Source organism: Polyodon spathula, chromosome 42, assembly GCF_017654505.1.
Source record: "Polyodon spathula isolate WHYD16114869_AA chromosome 42, ASM1765450v1, whole genome shotgun sequence".
Taxonomy (NCBI): Eukaryota; Metazoa; Chordata; class Actinopteri; order Acipenseriformes; family Polyodontidae; genus Polyodon; species Polyodon spathula.
The window spans coordinates 1,677,472-1,701,872 of record NC_054575.1 but is presented as its reverse complement, the minus strand read 5'-3'; the positions used below and the strand labels follow the sequence as shown (position 1 = coordinate 1,701,872).

The following is a 24,401-nucleotide window of genomic DNA, read 5'->3' as shown; positions in this document are numbered from 1 at the left end:
TCACCAGCAAAGCAACCCCAGACCATGACACTGCCTCCTCACTGCTTGACAGTGGGAACCACACATGCAGAACTCATGCGCTCACCCTCTCTGCGTCTTACAAATACTCGGCGGCTGGACCCAAATATTTCAAATTTTGACTCATTGGTCCGCCACAGATATTTGGACAACTACAGTGATGTCCAAATAGCCCACGCCAGCAATAAAAAAGGTACAAATAAACCTTTTTGAAATACAGACAAACTAAGGGAAAAACTAGCTCACAAAACTGTTATTCACAATCAATACAACTAATCATTACTCACCCCCTAAGCATGGCAAACTTCTTACATGTTGACAAAGCAAGCAGTTACAATAAATCACTAATAACATAACTTGGCAATGACGTGTTAATGATTAGGAAATAAATTCATTTTAATATAAGGATACAGATAATATTAAAATACAAATTAAACTTATATAAATGTGCTCAATCCTGGAAGAGCAGCAGAATTCAGATAATGCAGAACCAGACTTGTAAGACTCGTCTCTGCAGCCAGTCCTAGTAAGAATAAGAAACTGGAAGACAGCTAGGTTGTAGTGTAAACACCCTCCATACACAAATCCAACTGCAACCATTGTAGACCAAGCGCCTCTCTTTTGCATTAAGTTTTAAAAGGAATAAATAACGTCAGCATGGTAAACAAGTAATTCTTACTTTAAACTGTGTTCTAAGTTTAAGCACTGTAGAAATACATTTCTAAAATTTCTGTATTCTTAAAGTAGATAATTTGATTTTGCAGAGATCCCTGAAAAATAGAATTTATTTGTTTGCACTGAAAATAAAAAAATGGTCACCTTAATTGAGTTTACTGAAAACAAATTAATGAAAAAAAGAATAAATCATAGTTATAAATCACACTTTTAGAGCTGGTTAATTCATATCAGAAAGTTGTAGTGTGATTAAATATTCTGTGCTTTGCATCTCCACTCGTTCCCAATACACGCCATCACTTGTTTGCAAGCAACATCAATGAATTCACCCGGCAAAATCAGCGTAAAACCAGACGCTATAGTCTCAAATCAAAAATTGCCGACAGTCAAACAGGCAGATACCAGACTGATAGGACATAACTGATTGATAGCAACAAGCGCAAAAAAAAAAAAATGACAGTAAAAGGGAAAAGGTAAATACATTATCTGAAGCACAATCTTGTAAAGGAACCATTGTATTGCAGACTTAAAATTGCAAATGCATAAAAGTGAAACTGTTTCTGTTTTGCAAAAGAAATAATACATACTAAATTTACTATTTAAACACAGTACACTGTTCTGGCAATGTCCTAGATCGGACTGGCAGATTTTACCCAAACTGAAGTCACAGTAGATGCTGTAGTCACAGGTGAAACTAACTTCTTAGCGGTGTAGTGTTATTTTCAAGTATTTTTTTTTTAATGTACCATATTTTCCAGTCTTTTACATCGTTTATGTAATTTACCATATTTTTCTACCATTATGAAAACAGTAGTTGAATATTTCTCATATGCAATACATTGGGTCGTGCACATTCTTACTTGTGCAGCTTTGCAAATTGTTTCTCCTTTAGAGAAATTGATCGTTTGCGTTTAAGTTTCCAAAAAACAGCGTACCAAAATCTGACAGCGTACCACTCTGACATTACTCAAGTTAAGTTTTGGTACATGCATCACATTCTGATGATGTATCACTCTCTATACTCCAGATCACAGTTTCTGTCAAACTGAAAAACAACGTGCACTTACTTGAAGCTTTAGGTACATTCAAACACATTCCAATTCCAAAAGAAATGAAGATAGTGACGGACAAGTTGAAAAAAGGCATACAAATAGAATAACTTGGCTAGAAAAAAAAATAAATCAAAATAATCTTTTTTCGTATTTTCATTTTTTATTATTTGTGCATTATCCTGAGGGATATCAGACAATGTCCGTTAGGTAAACTGTTCCTACTACCACCACTGGTTTCATGAAAACTGATTTGAGTTTGTTTCAGGTGCGACACATGTATGCGCACGTATGCAGGGATGTGCAACTCTTATCACCTCATGCCCAGGACAACAACTTTTGCCGTTATACTTTGCCCGTCAGGCAAGTAGTTTTTATTTATTTATTTTTCCTATGCTCGTTCTGTTACTAGAAAGACAGTCCGGGTATATTTCAAGTGAGCCACGAGTTTCTGAAGTCTAGAACTGAAACACAAACGTGTAACGTGTTTTGTAGATTAGGAAATAACTGATCCTGCTTTCTTCACATTAGAACTGCCATGGTAGTCATTTCGACATGTTACACTTTTAAAATTAATTATTCTGCGTGTGTTACAGATCCATGGTTGTCTGTTCTTGACTTTTCCTAAATACATGTATTAGAACACCCTGACGGTGTTTGAAAGTCAGAATCACAAAAATAAAATAAGTTAAGCACTTCTACCTAGAACCGCCAAAAGTAGTCATTATTGTTACTATAACTTACAATATGCTATTTGTTACAAGTGTACAAGCCAGTTTATTATCTCTACCTCCAGTGACTTTACAGCAGTATGTATTTGAATAGAATATTGCTCTTGAAGTCTGATGTGTGTTATCCAAATATCTATTGTAATTCACTGCAACGTGGCTGGTGAGCATGTATTAGTCTTCTGTCTTATAATACTATTACAAGAATTTTGAGAAATCCTATGTTTTTTACATTTTGATCTCAGAGCAACTACAGATCATTTTCCTTGGCATCAGAAATTGGAACGACTTAATTTAAAACAGCATTGCCTGCTTCAAGCTAAATATAAAACATTACATGGACAAGCAGCTGTTTCCGACAAAAGCACAGTGTCGCTGGACACAATACATCAAACAAACCAGTCAAATTCGGGATCCAGTTTTGGCTGGCAGCGGACTCTGCCTGTGCAAAGATGAAACTCTCCCTGCAGCTGGTTTTTACTTCACTGTAAATAGCAAAACAGTTGGGGGGGGGGGGGGGGGGGTCTGGTTGGATTAGTAAACAAAGTGAGAAGAATGTTTCCACCATCTGCGCAAAAATTAGTTCTCAGTGAAAACAATCACTGGTGCCCAGTTGCTGTATTTTGCAATGTACTGGACATGGCAATCATCAATTCCTTCATTTTGTACAATGAACGTGGGGGGGGAATCAGTAGAAGAGATTTCATTTTGATGCTAGCCACGGAGCTTTGGCAGAAACATTTCGATCAGAAAGCTGCAAAGCGGCAGGGAAACGCAGCTCAATCTGGATACAGTGCGCATCAAGTGACACATGCAACAGAAAACAATGACAAGTTACTAAATGCAATAAAAATAAAACTTCTGATATATCTGTGCTCAGTGTGAAAGAGCAGTATGCGATAACTGCACATGAAAAGTTGATAAGCACTACATCTGTGTGGATTGTGCTAATATGGGGGCTTTCAACTTGAGTGAAACTGACCAAATCAGAAGCAAGGTTAACAGTCTTGACACACGTCAAACACATGCCTCAAAACACGTCACGACTCAAAACAGAAAAAAGTTCATTTATGAGGTGCAGCAGTATCCATTATTACAGGATTACAAACTGGACTCCTGCAAAGACATCCAGAAGAAAGACCATGTCTGAGAAGCTTGCAGGTGGTGCATTTAGCAGTTTGTGCCTCCACGATACATCAAGTCGCTTGCACAGTTTGCATTCAACATGTTTTTGGTCATATGGACATTTAACAAATAAATCCCAAACTGCAAAGGGCATGAAACATTTATTTCAATACAGCTTACCCTATACAACGTTTTGCTGTCGCGGTATCAAATAAACACGAGCTGAATGGGGGGGGGGGGTTCTCAGTTTTTTTCAAAATTAAAATTGTTAGTGTTTCTTGTACACTATGTATTCAGTACACATTTTAATGAAGCAATACAGCCGCTATAAGTAACCCCACCACCCCCAGTGTTTCAGAATAATATACCCTGCTCTAACGTATAACAATTTGGTAGTGGATTTTAATACAACTTTTGTTTTAGTAATACGCACTATACAGATCAAAATATTGAATTGTGCATGCGAGTGACATTTAAGGTGTGATTTACAGTATGCAAACTGTTTCTGTTAACAGAAAAAAAAAAAAAAACAGTATGTGAATGCCGCCTGACGAACCTTCAAAGTTTTAGAACGACCTTCGAATTCCTGGCTGGCAAACTAACATCCGAAATTTAATGATACAAATTTGAACACATTTTCACCGTCTTATTTAACTAATTAATACATAACTTCATAAGTGGAAACCAGTTAATCGTTCTTGACAAACGTACTTGTCAATCCTGCCTGTCATCTCCGCTTGTTTCCTGCAGGTGTCCATCATGTCCGCTCCCTCTGATCACTGATGGGAAATGCCCAGGAGCGCTCTGAGTGGCTCAGCAGGAGCGGAACTGAACAGGTCGTTAAGCTGATTCTTTTACTGAGCTGCTCACTTACTTAACTGAGTCTATGTGCTGTGAAATCAGGGCAGTTATCATATTTTGTTTCATAACAATCTTAATATATTTTATTTAAAGTGCATAATACATACAGTATAAAAAGAAACAATGAAAAAATACCAGTGTTACATTTAAGTTTAATACACTGTACAGTATGAAGGGTATGAAGGCTTGGCCACCCCTGCTCTATAGTGGTTAATCTTGTGTTATTTTTTAATTTCACTGTGACCCAACAGTATAGTTTGTCACCTAAAGTTACAGTACATATCTGAAACATTTGAATAAAACTGTGTTCACAGGGATGCCCCCCCCCCCCCTCTATCATTACCACCTAACTGAATAGCTGCCTCTCATGTTAAATATTCTAACAGCAAAATAACAGTAAGCTTGAGGTAGTTCATTTTCCAAAGCAGTTTTGGTTCTAACCTCGTTATACAGTTAAGCCCTTTAGCTATATGTAAATAATGTTATAGGATTCTTTAAGAATTTAGACAGGTTATATTTAAAAGTGAGAAACTTGATAACCGTCTCATTTAAAATAGCCTATCAGTTGCCTGCCTAGTTTTAGGCGGAAATAATGAAGATAAGAAAATGTATGTTCGTAGGATTAATAAATATAACATACAAACATCCCTACTTACATGTACAGCTCTTATGGGTTACAGCAGACACAGGAAACGTGTCTTTAAAACCAATCAAGCTTTTACTCGACAAGCGTTGTCTGCAGTTACTATCCGTGCTTCCAAAATGTAAACAAGCAACGTTAGAAAATACAACCCCAACTGAAAAACTTTACAACACGTTTTACACATGTAAATTACAATGCGTTTTCAGACTTGCGTAACCAGCAAAACAACCTCAAATGCAATCTTTATAATCACTATTTAATATTTAAGCTACGATCCTAGTAAATGAATGGAGGGCAGGAGCACAGAATCTGGTTTCCTCGGACACTAACACAGCAATGCCCCTGCAGACCCCAACTCACCCCTCTTTGTTGGTCTCAGACAGCATTTTCCCGGGGTAAATTCCGCTCAATAACGGCCTTTTCTTCTCTCGAGTAGTCTAACAGGGAAGACCGTTGTCGGACGAGGTTTACTGGATTTATTTCTTAATATAAAGGGCTTGTTTTTCACGGACCTTTACCGGCTGCGCTCTCTTCAGCAGCACAAGCAGCACACGGCGGCCATGTTTACCCGAGTGCGGTCTGCGGGAGAGGGCGAGGACCCCGTCTCCTTCCAGGAGCCACACCGGCTGGCGGCCAGACAGAACGCCTGATTACAATTCCAGCACTAACAGCAGGCGTCTGTTTTCGTTTCTTCACACCATTAAACATTTGCTTTGGACGCTTTTTTTTTTTTTTTTAATGTGTGTTTCTCAATGTCATTCGAGAAAATGTCGCAATACTGTTTTATGTTTTTGTAACGAAACACGAAAAATCAAACGCTAGCTTAAAATGCCCCTGAAAATGGTATGGAAGCCTGTATTTTTTTTAGTATATAATTGAGCATGTGTCTTTTTACACTAGTATAAAATACACAAAACATCAAATAAACCGACTGAAGTATAATTGTCAAGCCGTTTCACATCCTGTTTGTTTATCTTGTGAATTTTGGCATTTTAATAAACATACAAAAAAAAGCTGGGAACTCGTAAATGTTTTAAAATATATAGCCTTTATTATTATTATTATTATTATTATTATTATTGGTTATGTTTCATGCATGTAACCAAAGTACCATCAGATTACACACGGCATCAAACAGAGCCCTTTTTAAAGATCTTGTTTTTTCATTAACAAGCTGGGTTTGCAAATACTGCAGAATATTCCAGAGCGCTCTCATGGGGTGTTCCCATAACAACCACTGACGGGCCTGCGTGTATTCTCACTATTATTGTTGTTGTTTCATAATTGTAGTTTTTATTTTACCTGTAATTTTTATTCTTGTTGGTATTATACCGCAAGGGCGAGTTTGCACAGTTTTATTAATTTAAAGCTACAGTAATCCCTTGAACACCTAATTTAATATCTTGTCTAGACTACATATATTACAATTCTCAGTAAGTGCACACAGAAACCTAGTTGGATGTTATATGTATGTATATATATATATATATATATATATATATATATATATATATATATATATATATATATATAGAGAGAGAGAGAGAGAGAGAGAGAGAGAGAGAGAGAGAGAGAGAGAGAAAAAGACTTTTATACCAGGTGAGTGTGGTTAAATTGAATATAGGTTGATTTGCAATTTGATTGTTTTCCACACAGCTTTTATAGTTGTGCAATCCCACTGAAGTGCACTGAAACTATTGTACTGCTTAAGTATTGTCTTAGCGCAGGTTAGCAGCTGTTAACCAGTTCCCTTGAAAAGTGAGGGTGCGCGGAGAGGCTGTTGCAGAAAATCCAAACCTAGCAGCGCTCTGGAAGACGCCAACTACTAGACAGATCTGTACTCTCCCACTAGAACTGTACCTCACTGACTCACCTGTCCTGCTGTGACTGTCTCGCACATCCCTGTCATTCTGTCCTCACTCCCGTCGTCCTCTCTCCTCTGCTGCTCCCCTGACCCCTCTGCCTCTCCTTCCCCTCCCACACACTCATCTTTTCTGCACTCTGGTGCCCTCTGGGACAGTCACTCTTATGCTAACAAAGCTGATTTCTTCTCTGCCTTTGCCTCCAACCTCTCTCGAGATTTCCTTGCTCTCACTGAAACCTGGCTCTCTTGTGACTCCTGCTGCCCTGTGTTCTCTCTATGGCCTGTCCATAGTCCGCGTATCACTGGACAGGGAGGTGGGACTTCTCCTCTCTTCCTCTTCCTCTTCTTTTGAATTTCACACTGTCCAACTAACCTCTTTCTGTCAACTCCTGCTACTTGTACTTTAACATCCCCTTGGACCTCTCACTCACTTTCTCGATGAACTCGACCATCTCCTCTCCTCCCTCCCCTCTCTGTCTACCCCAACTGTCCTGTTAGGTGATTTCAATATCCATCTCTCCAACCCCAACCACTCTGCCGGATTCCTTCCTCTCTCCATCCCCTCCTACCCACAAAGCTGGCCGTCAACTGGACATCACCTTCTCCAGGGCCTGCTGCCCCTCCACCCTTTCACCCCTCTGGACCTCTCTGCTCACTATTTCACCTCTTTCTCCGTCTCTCCCCTCTCTCCCTACTCCACCTACCCCCACTGTCACCTCTCGCTGTAACCTCCACTCTCTTTACCCCTCTGTCCTTGCCTCCACTGCTCTCTCTCGCCTCCTTCGTATCGACAACAACTCCCAACTCTCTGTAGACTCTGCTACCTCTACCTTCTTCTCCTTCACCTCCTCCCTCAGTCCCCTAACCTCCCTACCTGCCCGCCCCTCCCCTGGCTCTCCTCTGTGCTCCACTCGGCAAGAATCAAACTGTGCTCTTTAAAAAAAATGGAAGAGAACTAAACTCCCTGCAGCCCTAGACCTCTACCGCTCCCTCCTCTCCTCCTCCTCCTCTCGCCTGCTAAATGCTCTTATTTCCAGTCTGTTATTAAGGTTTCAGACTGGTACAAAAGTATAGAAAGCTCACCTAGCTGTGTGTTTAGCCCTGCTCTCTCCTTCCCCAGCTCTTCTCCATTCCTTTTCATCCGCAATGCCCCTTCTCTCCGCTGTCAAGCAAGGCTTCTGTAAACACAAGACAAGGCAGGTCAGAAACACAAACACCCGCCAAGGATATAAACAGTTTCACAGTACGGCAATAGCAACGCTACATGGGCACTTCTTACAAGGTAATGTTGTTGACCAGTGTGTGTGTGGCTGTGGCCATTCTAGTGGCCTCTGAGGCAGGGCTGGTACCTGCCGTAACGATCAGGCGCGCCTCCGCTGGGCTTCTCTCAGCAGCACATGTAAAGGCTGCTGTGGAGCGTCAACCTTCTCCCTCTCTGGCCTCTCGGGAGCGGCGGCTCCTCCCTCTCTGGCCTCTCGGGAGCGGCGGCTCCTCCCTCTCTGGCCTCTCGGGAGCGGCGGCTCCTCCCTCTCTGGCCTCTCGGGAGCGGCGGCTCCTCCCTCTCTGGCTCTCGGGAGCGGCGGCTCCTCCCCTCTCTGGCTCTGGGAGCGGCGGCTCCTCCCTCTCTGGGCTCCTCCCTCTCTCTCTCGGGAGCGGCGGCTCCTCCCTCTGGGAGCGGCGGCTCCTCCCTCTCTGGCCTCTCGGGAGCGGCGGCTCCTCCCTCTCTGGCCTCTCGGGAGCGGCGGCTCCTCCCTCTCTGGCCTCTCGGGAGCGGCGGCTCCTCCCTCTCTGGCCTCTCGGGAGCGGCGGCTCCTCCCTCTCTGGGCTCTTCAGCCAGTCCCATATCTCCTGGGACGGTGGTGAAGGTGGTGGTGCTGGAGGTAGTGGGGTGGCCGCTGATGGCCAGGGTGAGAACTGCTCCTCTTCCTGGGCCTGATTGTAGGGGCATTCTGCCAAGTTGCAGCTGTCCTCCTCTCAATGTCCACACCAGTCTGTCGGTGGCACTTCTGGGCAGGACCTCCAGCGGTGGTCCTCCTTCCCGCACCAGGAACATCAGGGGAAGAGGCTGGACGGTTTCTCCAGAGGTGGCTGCAGCAGCTTACATTTCTTCTGCTGCTGCCTCTCCTTCTGCCTTTGCCTCTGCCTGCTTTTTGCCCAAAAGTTAAAAAAAAAAAAAAAAAAAAAAAAAAAAAACCCTGCAGTACTGCTCTGAGCTTAATGGAGGCGCTATAGTCCCACTTCTCACATCAAGTGCGACAGGCTAGCGAGTGGATAGAGGCCCAGAAAGAGACTGCAGTTAAAAAAAAAAAAAACAATACTTTTATTACAAGCACAAAATAAAAGGGCACACAGGCCAAACCAAAGGTATTTAAACACAAATAGAAAGACACAAAACAAGACTTACAAAAATAAAAGGTCTGATCACTCGATCAGAAAATACAAAAACCAAAACAGCAAACCAAACAAAAGCAAGCACAAACACCAGCTTGCTTCCTCAGCTCCCTCCTCCCCTAATGGGAAGCTAAGGCCTCTATGTCAGGTGGCTTGGTGATGATTGATCATTAATTACTCCAATCAACCCCAGCCACCTGAACACAATAAACCCAGGCAGGTTGGGGAATTTAACCCCATCCCTGCCAATCTATAAAGGGCAGAGCTCTGCTCTGCTCTGCCACACTGCTGTACAGATCTGATTGATGGAAACAATTCTCGCAGGTATGCGTGCTTTTGGTAACAACTAAGTTAAACAATTCAATTAATTCAGCGACAGTTCGTACAATTCACACTCACTTTACTGAATACACTGCAGTTTAGAGAGGAGAGTTGCAAAACCTGTCCTGACTTAGTGTCGCGAGATTCTGGAGCCTGTTGGCAACCCTACTCTCAGATCAGGTGACACAGGCTGAAACGTGATTAAAGAAAACAGCGGCAAAGATGCAGCTCTCCTTTCTTGTAAAAGTAAAGTAAACGGTTCTGTATTTTGACGTTTCTGTCATGGCGGGAGGGGTCTAGCGGTAAACTGTGCAAGTTTCAAACTGAAATCTTATTTCAAGGATATAGTTCCATTCAGTAACAAAAAATACTATTAACTAAAAGGCTCAAAACTATACATTGCACGAGTCCTTTGTTAGTAGCTGCCAGTCTGTTTTTCATTCAACAGTTTCTTTCAGTTTTCTTGACAGTTTTTGTAGATTCAGTAATTCGGACAAATCCCAAACTTGAATTTGGTGCATCCCTAATCTGCACAGAATTACTGAATACCCAACGCTGCCAGGATGCTCAACACTTCTGACCAAAGACACAACGTTTGGAACGATCTTGGTTGTTTTTCTTAATTTATACTCGGGGGTAGCATTTCTAAAACACATATGTAAAAGAACATTTACCCTTTTCATACCATCCAATAATGTCATTTATATTATGAAGTAGTTTTATGCAATGCAAAGTGTAAAAATGGTTCCACTGCTCCCAGCATTTAAATAAATAAATAAACAAAGCCGCTGAGGTCTCAGTATCCCATGTAGCGTTGTGCACATCCTGGTATTACAGTGACTCAGTAAAGCCGACACTCAGGCAACAATTTGACCAGGTAAACCAAATGCTCAAAAAATCACGGTTTTAAGATGATGGAAGCAATAAAAAAAAATATATATAATTACATATTATAGATAACATGATGATTCACGTTCTTCATTAATGCCTTCTGGCTGTACTGTCCTGAGAGTTAAGTAGTTTTTGATTCAAGTCACCTCCTTTACAAGACTGAAATAATCTTTGCATACCACAAAATGAAGTCCGAAATGGAATTACTTACCTGTGAAAAATGTCTCGGCAGTGGCGAGCATTCGCCTTTCCTACGGACAGCCCTTTTATGTTTATTAATGCGCACCTATAGTTTTCTTTTGGTTTTATCAACATATTGTAGTTGCAAGGACAGGAAATTAAACTACAAAATCGTATGTGCAGGTAATAACTTGTGAAATCTTGCATTCTTTTTCGGTTTAAAACTTAAAAGTTTTAGTTTTAATAGCACTGTTACAAGCTGCACATTTCCGACATGGAAAGAAACCGTTCATGACTGTACTCCATTTCTAAATTTTTAGCAGTAACTTCAAAAGAATCTGATTTAACAGCCCGCACATTTCTGCCTCTACAGTGTATAAAAAGGGGCACAGATTGAAATATTTTCCTACCAATAGTATGCCAGTGTTTAATAATATTTTTTATCTTATGACTGTGTGTAGTAATTTTACCCATTTGCACCTTCACTACCTACACAGGTCTCAAATTTGCAGTTCTGAAAAAGCCTCACATGCATTTAAACTTCAAAACAGACTTCTGGTACTAGGCTTTCCTTGCCTTCCAGGAAGACTGTCACAGCTTTACTTAGTGGGTCACCTCAGCACTGTCTTACTCACCGAGAGCATGTCCGTCAACAAGAGAAGCAGCTGGGTTCATAACAGGGTTCATGCACTTTTTCAACATCAAAATTCCATACCATTTGTTTTTCCAGACTTGTTTTAATTAGTTTCTACTAGTTTTTCGATAGTTATCCACATAGTCCAGCAGCCGCACAGCCGGTTGCACAGAGCTGTACGAGCCAACGTCAGCAGCAGTTTGATTATTATTATTTTTTAAATCAGTATTTAAATCGTATAATGAAGGCTATAGCGAGGATGTAAATAGTAAACAGTGCCTATAGAAAATCTACTCCCCCTTTCAAAATGTTCACCTTTTGTTGCCTTATAGCCTGGAATTAAAATGCATTAAAATAGGGTTGTTTTTTTTTCATTTATCTACACATCCTACCCCACAACTTCCAAGAGAAAAGAATATTCTAGAAATTTGTAGAAAATTAAAAATAAAAACTGAAATAGCTTGCTTGGATAAGTGCCCACCCTCCTTGTAATAGCAATCCTAAATTAGCTCAGGTGTAACCAATCGCCTTCAAAACCGCACACCAAGTTAAGTGGTCTCTACCTGTGTTAAACTGTAGTGATTCGCATGAAGTCAGCAGTTTCTGTAGGTTCCCTCTGCTGGGTAGTGCATTTCAAAGCAAAGACTCAACAATGAGCACCAAGACACTTTCAAAAGAACTCCGGACAAAGTTGCTGAAAGGCAGAGATCAGGGGATAGGTATAAAAAACATATCAAAAGGCCTTGAATATCCATTGGAGCACGGTCAAGACGATTACAAAGAAGTGGAAGGTGTATGGCACCACCAAGACCCTGCTTAGATCAGGCCGTCCCTCCAAACAAGGAGACTTATCAGAGAGGCTACCATGAGACCAATGGCAACTTTGCAAGAGCTACAGGCTTTTATGGCCAAGACTGGTCAAAGTGTGCATGTGACAACAACATCCCAAGCACTCCACAAATCTGGCCTGTATGGTAGGGTGGCAAGAAGGAAGCCATTACTCAAGAAAGCCCACGTTGAATCCTGTTTGAAGTAAGCAAAGAAACAACTCAGGAGATTCGGCAGCCATGTGGAAAAAAGTCTTGTGGTCTAAATGCAAAGCGTTATGTTTGGCGCAAACCCAACACAGCGCATCACTCAAAGAACACCATGTCTACTGTGAAGCATGGTGGGGGCAGCATCATGTTATGGAGATGTTTCTCATCGGTAGGGACTGAGGCACTTGTCAGGATAGAAGGGAAAATCAATGGAGCAAAGAACAGAGAAGTCCTTGAGGAAAACCTGCTGCCCTCTGCAAGAAAGCTGAAACTGGGACGGAAGTTCACCTTTCACCATGACAACAACCCAAAGCACACAGCCAAAGCTACACTGGAGTGGCTGAGGAACAAAAAGGGAAATGTCCTTGAGTGGCCCAGTCAGAGCCCCGACCTAAATCCAATCAAAAAATTTGTGGCATGACTTGAAGATTGCGGTCCATCAACGCTCCCCAAGGAACTTGACAGAGCTTGAACCCAGTTTTGTAAAGAAGAATGGTCAAATATTGCCAAATGTAGGTGTGCAAAGTTGGTAGAAACCTATCCCAACAGACTCACAGCTGGAATTGCTGCCAAAGGTGCTTCCACCAAGGATTAACTCAGGGGGGTGGAGACTTATCCAATTATGATCTTTCAGTTTTGTATTTTTAATATATAATCTTTCTCAATAAAAACTCTTTTCCCCTTAGCAGTGTGGAGTATGGCGAGTAGATAAGTGGAAAAAAATCCTCATTTAAATGCATGAAACTCTGAGGCACTGACACAACAAAATGTGAAAAAAGTTCAAGGGGGTGTAGACTTTCTAGGCACTTTATCTACACTCGCCTGACGGTTTGGACCCGAGACTGTTGCTGCACTTGGTACTGCAAAGTTAATAAATAAAAACGGCAATGTTAACGTGCTACACTTATACACACCACAGGGGTGTGGTGTCACAGTGTCCATTTTGCCCTTCGTTTCACTGGAGCAGACAGAGTCACGTGACACATACCAGTGTGCTGCCTGAACAGGATTGCTTGAGTTATCAGGACGTTGTCAGTGGCGTTACATGGAGCAATCCTCGCATGATTTGGTCGTGTGTGTGTGTGCGTGTGTGTGAGCTACTCTGCGACGGACTGGCATCCCGTCCAGGGTGTGCTCCCGACTTGCACCCTGTGCATGCCGGGTTAGGCTCCAGCTCATCGTGACCCTTTAAAGGATTAAGCGGTTACTGATAACAGATGGATGGCTAATACAGTAAAAATGAAAAAGTGTGTGTTTTTAAAAACTGTTTTGAAAACTGTCCAAATTGCTTATTTGAGGACTAAGAGATGCAAAAAAATAAAAACTGGGCAGATAGATGGCTAATGACAGGAAAGAAGCCAGTGAAGAGGTGGAGACAACTTCACCCTGGAAGTACAAGGCAGTCTAAAAGCATGGCTTGTGCAAACTGAGATGTCTTTTGCCTATTGTTGTACCAGATAGCTACAATAACTTAATCTGTCTGACTGTCTCACCTTGCTTTGGCTGGTCCCGGCTCTCTCCTCATGCTCCCCTTCCTCCTCCTCTCTTTCATTCTCTCTCTCCGCTCGTCTCTTGCGCCGCTCGTGGTGTCGGGGTGCGGGGGGGTCGTCGGGGCGTCCTGAATCGGGGGACCCCTCAGGCTGGCAGAAAGCACCGCTGTCTCTGGACAGAGAGTCATGCTGGGGGCTTACAGACTGGAAACAGATGACCGAGAAAAACAGGGTTGGGATTGGGCAGGGGGGTGGGAAATACTGTAAACTCTCTTAATGAAAAATAATCCAACAGGAATAACTGTAACAAAACCACAACAACTCACCCTCCTGTCACTTGAGGGGGACCTCGACCTGGAAGACGACGACGAACGGGAGGAAGAGGCCGAAGACGAGGAGTTTGAGGAGGAAGATGATGATGATGATGATGATGATGATGAAGAGGAAGGAGAGGCGCCCTCCCTGCTCCGCCTCCCTCTCTCCCTGTCCGTGTCAGGGGCTGAGAGGGGTGGTGTCGGCGGGTGGCCGCTCTCCGTTTCCTCGGGGGGAGGAGAGGGTGGCAGGACGGGGCCCATCGGCTCCTTCTCCAACTCCTTCACAGCTTTCATCAGCCGCCCCTCTGGAGATTTGGGCGTCTCTGCCGCGAGCTTTTCTTCTGGCTTCCTGGGTGTCTCGGAGGTTGATGATTTAGCGGCTTCTGCCTGTTTCCCTGAAGCTGCCATGGGGGTCTTCTCTTCCTGTTTTTCAGGCATCTCTTTATGTGCCTGCTGCCTGCTGCAAGTTTCTGCTGCTTTTTCTGCTGGCTTGGGGGGGTCTTTGTCCAGGGTGGAGCTCTCACCTACTTTTCTTTTGAGAGGGCCGCTCTCCTTTTCCGTCTCAGGGGAAACTCCTCCTGCTTTTTTCGGAGGTTCGTTTTCAGGTGCCGGGGTCTTCTCCCTTTTCTTTTCAGGCTTTTTGGCAACAGCATGTGAATTCTGCTCTTCTGGCTTCGGCCCTTCTTTCTCCACTGGCGCTGGGGGGCCTACTGGTTTGAGGGACACGCTTTCTGACCCTGGTTTGGGGTCTGAAGGGCTCATTTCTGCAGTCGTGCTCACCTCCCCTTCCTTCCACGTTTCCGTAACCTTTGTGGCATCTCTCGGTCCTTCCTCTCTGGAAGTAGCGTACCCAGACTCCTTTGGCAACTGCCCAGCCTCTGAAGCTTGTTCCAGGCTAGCCAGCCTCTCCGTCTCCTGCTGCACCAGAGGTGCTTTCTCAGGTTTTGGTTCAGGGATGCTTCTTTCGGCGAACCCACAGGTCTGAAAGCTTTTCTTGGGGTGCTCCGGAGCCGGCAGCCCATCCTCGAAGACCTGTATCTTTTTGGGTGGTGCCCCAGCCTCTGGAGAAGGAGGGGTGTCTCGAAAGACTCTGAAATTCTTGGGAGAGGATTGAACCTGTAGTGTCAGTGGAGTCTGTGTGGGAATAACCAAAGTCTCCTTTTGCTTTTGTGATAAAACTTCTGCTGTAACCTCCACAGATTCGGGTTCAGGAGCCGGGCTCCCCACAGTCAGGTTTTCAGAGAATCTACAAGTCTCTTGTGCCAGTTTGTGTAGCGCTGGGACTTCCTTAAGTGGAGTTTGAGAAATCTTTGAACTGTCCTCCCCCCCTGCTAGCTTTTCAGGATGCGCTGCTTTTAGAGAACTCTCCATTTCAGTGGCAGGCATTTTGATGTCGGTCTCCTCTTGTTTCTTATCCGATGTGCCCAAATCCCTGCCCCGTTTTGACAACGGAAGGTGGCTCTGGATAGCCCTGGCCTGCTCTGGCACTCCTGTCATCTCCCCGACTCCCTTTTCAGGCTGCAGGACCCTGTCCAGTTTGAGAATCTGGACGCCCTCCGTTTTACCCGGCTGAAACACCTCTTCAGTTGTAACTTTTACTGTTGCTTCAGCTTCTTCGGAAGCAGCGCCTTTGTGAGGACCCTGTTTAGGAATTGCAGGGTCTTTCTGCGGCATTGCTGTCTGCAGTTTCAGATTGAAAGGGAGGTTTTCCGGCACAGCAGGAACTTCTTTACGTTGTTTGACTGCACCTTTCTCGGACGCCTGGCTACTCTCTCCAGAAACCTCTTTAGGCTTGAATGCCTGCGTGTCCAGCTCCTGTTTGTCTGTTGTCTTTGCTGTAGAAACCTCTTTGGGATCTTTACGTTTGTCAATCTCTATTTCTTTTTCTCTAGTGGCCTGCTTGGTGATCTTTTCTGAGGCACCCTCTTCAGGCTTATCAATCTGTGCTGCCTGTTCCACAGATGCTGAAGAATAATGTAGCAAAACAGCGTCTGCTTTTTCATTTTTTTCAGTCTCTCTCTGTTTCGTGGCGCTCACAAATGTCTCAGCAACTGTTTTCTCCACTGGTGCAGCTGTAGAATCCTGAACTGGTTTATTATCGGTCACAGAATCAACCTCTTTTGACATCTCTAAAGCCAGTTTCGGTTCGACGCTCATTGGTACGCTCCCTCCAACCGCTCTCAATACTGCTGGAGAACTCTTCCAATGCCCTTCTGGACTTGTTATTGAAATGAGTTTTGCTTTTTCGGGAAGTTCACCCTCTTTCCTCTCAGTAGACCTGCTGGTCTGCCCCAATCCTAAAATTTCTGAAGCTACTGGTTTGGAGACCTCGGCAGGTTTACCAAGCATTTCCAGTGTTTTCTGTGCCTCTTCCACTTTCAGTGGTGCCCCGGAAGATTCCTTTGCCTTAGACTTTTCTAGGGTCTCTGTAAAACCAGTTTCCATGATCCCTCCCTTTCCCAGGACCTCTCTAGGCCTTCCTCTGGGAGCTTCTGGGTCTTCTTCGGCTTTTGCCAACATTAGCGAGCTACCTGCAGACAGATCTAATTTAGCCTTGGTCTTTTCTACAGAGGCATGCTTCAGGATTGACCCTTGCACGCTTCCCACAGCCACGACTTCAGGCATGCTTTTTCTCTTTTCCAAAGTCAGATTAAGCTCTTCATCTCGTCCTTTATCTTCATCGTCGTCGTTGTCTTTCATGGTCGTGGCCAGGCGACTTTCTTTGGGGGCCGCTTTCTCTTCCCCACCTCCTACCACCTCTACCCCGCTAGCTCCCTCAGTCAACATGACATCTTTGCCCATTTCAGCTGACTCCTGTTGTTGGGGTTTGACGTAAGTGGGAGGAGCACCTCTGATTTCTCCATCAACTCCTCCACTAACACCTGACATCACAACAGAGCTCCCACTGATTTTAGTGCTTCCACCTACCACCCGCACAGACAGCGAAGCCACAGCTCTGGGGCCAGGCGACTGGGCTTCAGCACGGACTACCAGATCAGCATGACCGGTCTGTTGTGCTGGTGGTGGAGGTGCCACGACCGACACAGTGCTGGGAGCAGCCAAGGAGTCCTTGCTCTCCCTAAAAGATGACCGTCTTGCTCTGGACTCTCTGGGAGACTGCTCTGCTCCGTCTGCAGTCCTGTCCGGGACTGGGGAGCTGCTGGGATCCAGGGAGAAGTCGTCTCTGGAGTGCCTCGACCGTCTGGTCCGGGCAGGTTCTGCAGTCTGCAGTTCTGGGACTGGGGAATAAGCAGTAACAGGACACAGCAGATTTTCGCTGTCCAATTCTGCTGGTTGTGGCCGGGCCGGGCTCTGTCTGACCGTTCTGGTACTGGAGCGGCGCTGGGACTGAGGGGAAGAGGAAGCCCTGGCTGGCACTGCCTTGCATTTAGGGAGGGAGGCAGCGAGGCTTTCCTCCTAGGAGAGAAAAAAGGACGGCATTAACACAATACTCAAGGACCCACCGTCACAAGCTAGGAGGACAGGTTAAAATGAAATAACTGCAGTTGACTGACATTTAAATTCTTAAATAGTCTGTATAAACTCGCTACTTGGAAAGTGTTCCTTTGGTTGTCATGTCCCGTCAAGCTGAAATAATATTTCCTCTCAAAGAAGGGCGTGCATTACTGTTTTTAAATGATTTGTTTATTACAACATTATGCGTTGTCACAGGGAATAAGTTAGCTGTGAAATAAGCGTTTGCCTTTTTGAGTTTCCATGCATGCGCGAATCTTAGGGCTTAAAGGCAAGGTTAAGCTGTCGACTTTGTCTGTGTACTTTTATTCAGAACAGACCGTTATTGCGATGTTTCCAGTGTGTCAAGTAAATTGTTTTACCCTTAAATTTTTCAGGATCTTTATTAAAAGCTACATTATAGGTGGTAAAAATCTAAAACACGTCGCTGTAATATTAACATCTTTTTCATATTATTATTTAATATGATGTTAACTTTAGGCTATGTAGTTTACATTAAACCGCTGGCTACTTTATTCTAGGTTTTCTTCATGCATGTACTTGCAATATATTTGCAAGAATTAGCGAAACAGAAATAAATACAACACATGCATCATTTTGTATATGGGTTATGACAAACTGAAAAAATTTATCATTTGTCATGCGATTTATTTTGACTTGCAATTAGCCTATATACTGCGGTCCTAAGACCGTATTGAAAGCTATCAGACAGTTTTGAAACACCGGACACTTATCTCGCAATCAGACGCTTAATACTTGGTTAATGATATATTCCTAAAAAACCTCCAGCATGGAGTTAGACCACACCTTATGTAATCCTTCTGTTCCCATACCTATCCTTACAACTCTGTTTTTATTATATATAGTTTTGTATATTTTGAATTGTGTACATGTGGTGTGCATTGGTTGTTTTAATAAAAGTGCACTTTTTAAATACCAGTATCTTTGTTATTGAGATATGTATATAGTATTACTGTATGGTATGCAATGAATGCTATATGATATCTACATTATATTCATGATATCTTTTCATTTGATAAATGAGATCTGGTTTAAAACATAATAATTAGAAAATATCGTTAAGAGCAAGTTCTCACACAGAGTTTCACATAATAATCTACAAGTAAAAAGTATAACCTGTGAGATGACGTTTTACCCTGGGATCCTTCAAGAAGCTGCTCGATGAGATTCTGGGATCAATAAGCTACTAACAACCAAATGAGCAAGATGGGCCGAATGGCCTCCTCTCGTTTGCAAACTATGTTCTTATCTTTCCTGAAATACAACGACTGAAGAGTGGGGACTTCAATTGTTGAAGTGAGAATCAGAGATTTGCAGAAGGTACTAGATTAAATTGGAGAGCCATGTTAATTATTAGTACAGTACTTGGGGCTGTGCGAGTACACTCACCATGTCAACCAGGAATTTACAGATGTTCATTTAATAATATAACTGCACTTTCGGACGGTATGTATAGGAAGCCAATCGTTTTGTGCGTTTCTCAGATTACAGATACACCTTAAAACACCATCTTCCACTAAAAACACGTACGTTTTCTATATTAAGGTTTTTATATATCCTGTAGACTTCATTACATCATCAAAAACATTATTCTCTACATGAAGAAAAGTGTTTGTACCCACTTACATAAACACTTATTTGCTTACCCCACAGTATATGACATGTTCATGAACAACATTTTTTAAAGGAAATACACATTTGGCAAGCAGTGATTTTAACTATGCATAGACATAAATTACACAGACAAATAAATGCTTTTAAAATATGTATTCACGTCATAAAAAATAAAACACAGCAAGCAATTTCCTGAAGATAAAATGTATATATATAATACAAAAAAACCAACACCGTACCTGTGACACCGTAACTATTAAGCACTCAGCAGTGGGGAATTTAGAAATACTACAAGAAACTGAAACTCAAAAAAAGTTTTGATGAGACGTATCTCTCAGTGTCTTTGAAGACAGCGAGAGCCTTCTGTCATTGAATTTAATAAGTTTCTCTTATCAGCTGGTTTCACAAACAGCTTATTTAAGGTAAAATTAGATAGTCTGCCGCAACCACCTGTACCTGTTATGGACACATCAGCTAAAGGTAAGTGAATGAATAAATGCAGGAATGAACGGATGGAAAGTGTAACCTTCCTAGACATCCTTGATAAAGATGTGTGATCTCAATGGTTTACCCTGGGCTGAATTTTAAATAAAGGACTGTGTGCTGACCTGGTCTGCTTGACAGGATACGCTGTCGTAGCCCTCTGACTTATCCTCCTGAGGCGACTCTTCTTCCTGTACGGAAGTGCTGTCCGTCTCTGAAATAGGAAACACATCCAAAACATTACACACAGCACAGAAACAGGCAGGTGACTGTCACTTACTTTCATTGATACAAACGACACAAAAGTAGGAGGAGTGGCAAACACTGTTGCAGCAGCAAAGGTCATTCAAAATGATCTAGACAAGATTCAGAACTGGGCAGACACATGGCAAATGACATTTAATAGAGAAAAGTGTAAGGTACTGCATGCAGGAAATAAAAATGTACATTATAAATATCATATGGGAGATATTGAAATTGGAGAAGGAATCTATGAAAAAGACCTAGGAGTTTTTGTTGACTCAGAAATGTCTTCATCTAGACAATGTGGGGAAGCTATAAAAAAGGCTAACAAGATGCTCGGATACATTGTGAAAAGTGTTGAATTTAAATCAAGGGAAGTAATGTTAAAACTGTACAATGCACTAGTAAGACCTCATCTTGAATATTGTGTTCAGTTCTGGTCACCTCGCTATAAAAAAGATATTGCTGCTCTAGAAAGAGTGCAAAGAAGAGCGACCAGAATTATTCCGGGCTTAAAAGGCATGTCATATGCAGACAGGCTAAAAGAATTGAATCTGTTCAGTCTTGAACAAAGAAGACTACGTGGCGACCTAATTCAAGCATTCAAAATTCTAAAAGGTATTGACAGTGTCGACCCAAGGGACTTTTTCAGCCTGAAAAAAGAAACAAGGACCAGGGGTCACAAATGGAGTTTAGAAAAAGGGGCATTCAGAACAGAAAATAGGAGACACTTTTTTACACAGAGAATTGTGAGGGTCTGGAATCAACTCCCCAGTAATGTTGTTGAAGCTGACACCCTGGGATCCTTCAAGAAGCTGCTTGATGAGATTTTGGGATCAATAAGCTACTAACAACCAAACGAGCAAGATGGGCCGAATGGCCTCCTCTCGTTTGTAAACTTTCTTATGTTCTTATGTTCATTGAAGGGTCACAGCGAAACCTGGGGTGGCTAAAACGAACACAATGGGAGTCCTAAATTATTCCTCAATAATCAGGACTGGGTGTAGTGCTAGTGCAAGTTTCAAGTAGTAGGAAACTAAACTGAAGCGTGGGCTATGGCTGGCTGTACCCTGCTGCAAACCCCTCTGGAGTTACCAGTTAGTGATTGTACAGAAGAGAATAAAAATCCATGCAAACATGTATTTGTCATATCTGGTACTACACTTGGATAAAGAAAATGCTTTTAGCTGGTCTTGCACTTCTTGGGTCATTTGGAGAGTAGAATTGTCCCCACCCAGAAGACACTGCTGATTAAAGCAGAAACACTAGAGCTACCGGATGCACACACACACACACACACCTAGAGCTACTGCAGCTGTCTTTTTAACAGTTATATTAAAATGTGTATAAAACTACTGCAGCGTTGCACGCTACAAAACAATATATATATGTAATATATGTAATTCAAATCTTGAGAACATTGCAAACCCAGGTGTTGTGATCAATGCCTTGATCAGCCACCTCTTGTATGCTAACTGTATTAGCAGTAGGGCTGGCGACAGGCTGGCTGGTGTTAGCGTTTTTTTGACTCTGCTGTGGGCACTCCAATTCGTTATTATCTGTATACTGACTGAGAAGATGGCTCAAAGACGAGTACTGAATACCGAAGAAGTGCTTGAACTATTACAAGATTTGGCTGAAGGAGATTCTGATGGCAAGATGAGTGATAATGTCATATGACACTGAGCAGAATTTACCTGCAGGTCAAACACAACAAGCGCTGACCAGGCGGAGAGGAGATGGAGCGGCAGATCCAGTACTGGAGAAACAGCTGCTGTCCCTGTGGTTCCTCCTGCAGCTGCTGCTTTAGCACCACCACCACTACCACCTACTGCATCAGTGTCTCCAAGCGTAATTCAGGAGACAGGCAAAGACAGGACAGTTTGGAAAATTATAAATCCTGGTGTTGATCCTTTGAGAAAATGCACATCAGAAAATGGTTTTGTCTGAAGCTTCAGGCCCAACGCTGCCCACAAAATGAAACACAGACACCCCACTCAGTGTATTTCTGGTGTTGAGCTCTATGCAGGAATTACAAGCTTTCATGTGCGTGGCGCATATGCAGGCAAAAGCATTTATGTGGAGATCTACTGCTCACAAGAGTGGGGTCTTCCCTCCTTCAAGGAAACAATGTCACAGACTCGCTTTCGGGAAATCCTGAGATTCATATGTTTTGATTTGAGAACAAGAGCACCCCGACTTATTTGTAATGAACAAACAAATCTGCCATGGCATCAGAGGTTTGGGACAGCTTCATCACAAATAGAACTGCCTGCTATAAGCCTGGCCCTAACATCACCGTGGATAAGCAGCTGTTTCCCACAAAGGCACGCTGTCGCTGGACACAGTACATCGCCAACAAACCAAACAAGTCTGGCATCAAATTCTGGCTTGCAGATGACGTGGATTTCTAATACCTTGTAAACAATTTCCCCTACCTGGGAAAGGATGAAACGTGCCCTGCTGGTAAAGAGACCAGGAGACAGTGCTGTGCTGAGGCTGAGGGCGCACAGTACTTGGGCAAAGGACGAAATGTCACCAAAAATGTCAAATTTTATTTATTTATTTTTTTTACTTCTCTCCATTTGGCCAGGGAAAAAAACAAAACAAAAACAAAACCTTGGTAGGGACTGTGAATAAGGCAAGACGACAGTTACCACCAACAGCTAAAGCCGTGCGAGCCCCCCCTGCACTCCACTACACTCCTCAGGGACAACGACTGTGCTTATTCTAAGCTCTCTGCACAAATCAGTGACCGTCAGGACTGATGTTATATGAAAACCAAATGCAACGAAGTACGGTGTGGATATACTGGATCAAATGGCAAGGCTGTATTCTGTCAAAGGTGGCACTTAAGAGGTGGCCTGTGGCTGTTTTTTTTATAATGTTTTCGACCTGGCAGCCATCAACGCTTTGGTTTTGTAAAGGAGTGCACTGGCAACACAATCACTCGGATGGAGTTGCTTCTGCAGCTAGCGCTAGAGCTACAGCAGAAACATTTTGATAAGAGACACGAAAGGCGGCTGGCAAATGCCCCTCAACCTTCAGCCAGCGCTGCTCCCACTGGCACACGGAATAAAAGACAATGCCAGGTTACTAAATGCAATAAAAACAGAACTTTTGATGTCTGCATCTGTTGTGAAAAGGCAACCTGTGGCAAATGCACTGGTACAGTTGAAAAGCGTGTTTTCTGTGTAGACTGTACTTCGAAAGCTGTAATGAACTCTGACAGACTACCAGAGCCTTTGAACTATGAGTCACTCAAAGTGCTTTCATGTTATATTTTTGTTTTATGATATTTTTATGACTAGTTTATTTATGATTTATAATTTTACATGTGTATACAGCTTTCTACACCTGTTTATACAGAAGTTTATTGCGTAAAGTTTATTTTATTAGTCGTTCAGTTTACGTGTATGTGCTAAAAAAAAATGTTCAATGTAATGTCTGCTCTGAAAATGTTATGTATGATGTTCACAAATAAAAATATTAAGTTGTATCCAACTGTTTGTTTTTCATTTTCATATCGAAGCCGTTTTAAAATGGAGCCGCAGGTGTGGCAGTTGTATAAAGTCCGAAATCTCGGCTGTTCTAGTGTCAACCAAAACGTAGATCCCTGAGACCTCTCACCGCCCCCCTTGTTCCACATAACCACCAAGTATACCATTTGCAGAGTCAATAAAAAAGCACACACCATCAAATGTAACGGTCATGCATCATGCTTCGTACAGCTATCTCAATAGAAGAATTTAATTTAACTTCCATATGCAATACAAATGCATATTTCTATACACCTCTCTCTCACATAATTGAAGACCACCCAACAATACGCTACAAATAAACATGCACTCCCCCTCTAATCCATTACTTACTTCAGTAAATCCAATATACATCTATATTAAGCAATCAATTACAATCCAGTATTACACCAGGTCTGAGCTAAGTGTACTGTCAAACGTTAGCCAAAAAATGACACTTTAATAGAGACCGTAGTTCAGTTGCACACTGTCCATGTCAGGGCATGAATCTGTCAATATGGTAATGTGGGAGAAAGGAAATAAACCTTCTGTATCAAAGTGCTTGTTTGACAGATAAAAATCAGACTTAATTATACCATGACCTTCCTCAATTTTCATCCTTGAATTCGCCCCCATAGGAATCCGTAATAGTATTTATCTGACAAAAGTTCAGAGATAATCATTTTAAACTGATTTTCTTTCCCTACTTATTTAGTGAATAAATGAAACGAACCAAACTTGCACTGGACAGCAAGCAGCCAAAAAACTCCTGACTCTAGCTGCTACCCCTTTTTTTAAATACACTGCAATGGGACATATTTATGGAG

The 24,401-nt window shown here is 42.7% G+C and overlaps 1 protein-coding gene across 1 annotated transcript in view; it reads right to left on the bottom strand.

Moving 5' to 3' along the window:
• Window positions 1–24,401, bottom strand: part of LOC121305238 (apoptotic chromatin condensation inducer in the nucleus-like) — a 65,331-nt gene that overhangs the window by 27,533 nt on the left and 13,397 nt on the right. The window contains exons 4-7 of the mRNA XM_041236786.1: window positions 19,939–20,027; window positions 14,234–17,638; window positions 13,911–14,111; window positions 8,047–8,141 (exon numbers count right to left, since the gene is read on the bottom strand). Coding sequence (XP_041092720.1) covers window positions 8,047–8,141; window positions 13,911–14,111; window positions 14,234–17,638; window positions 19,939–20,027 — 3,790 coding nt within the window. The remainder of the gene's footprint in view (window positions 1–8,046; window positions 8,142–13,910; window positions 14,112–14,233; window positions 17,639–19,938; window positions 20,028–24,401) is intronic.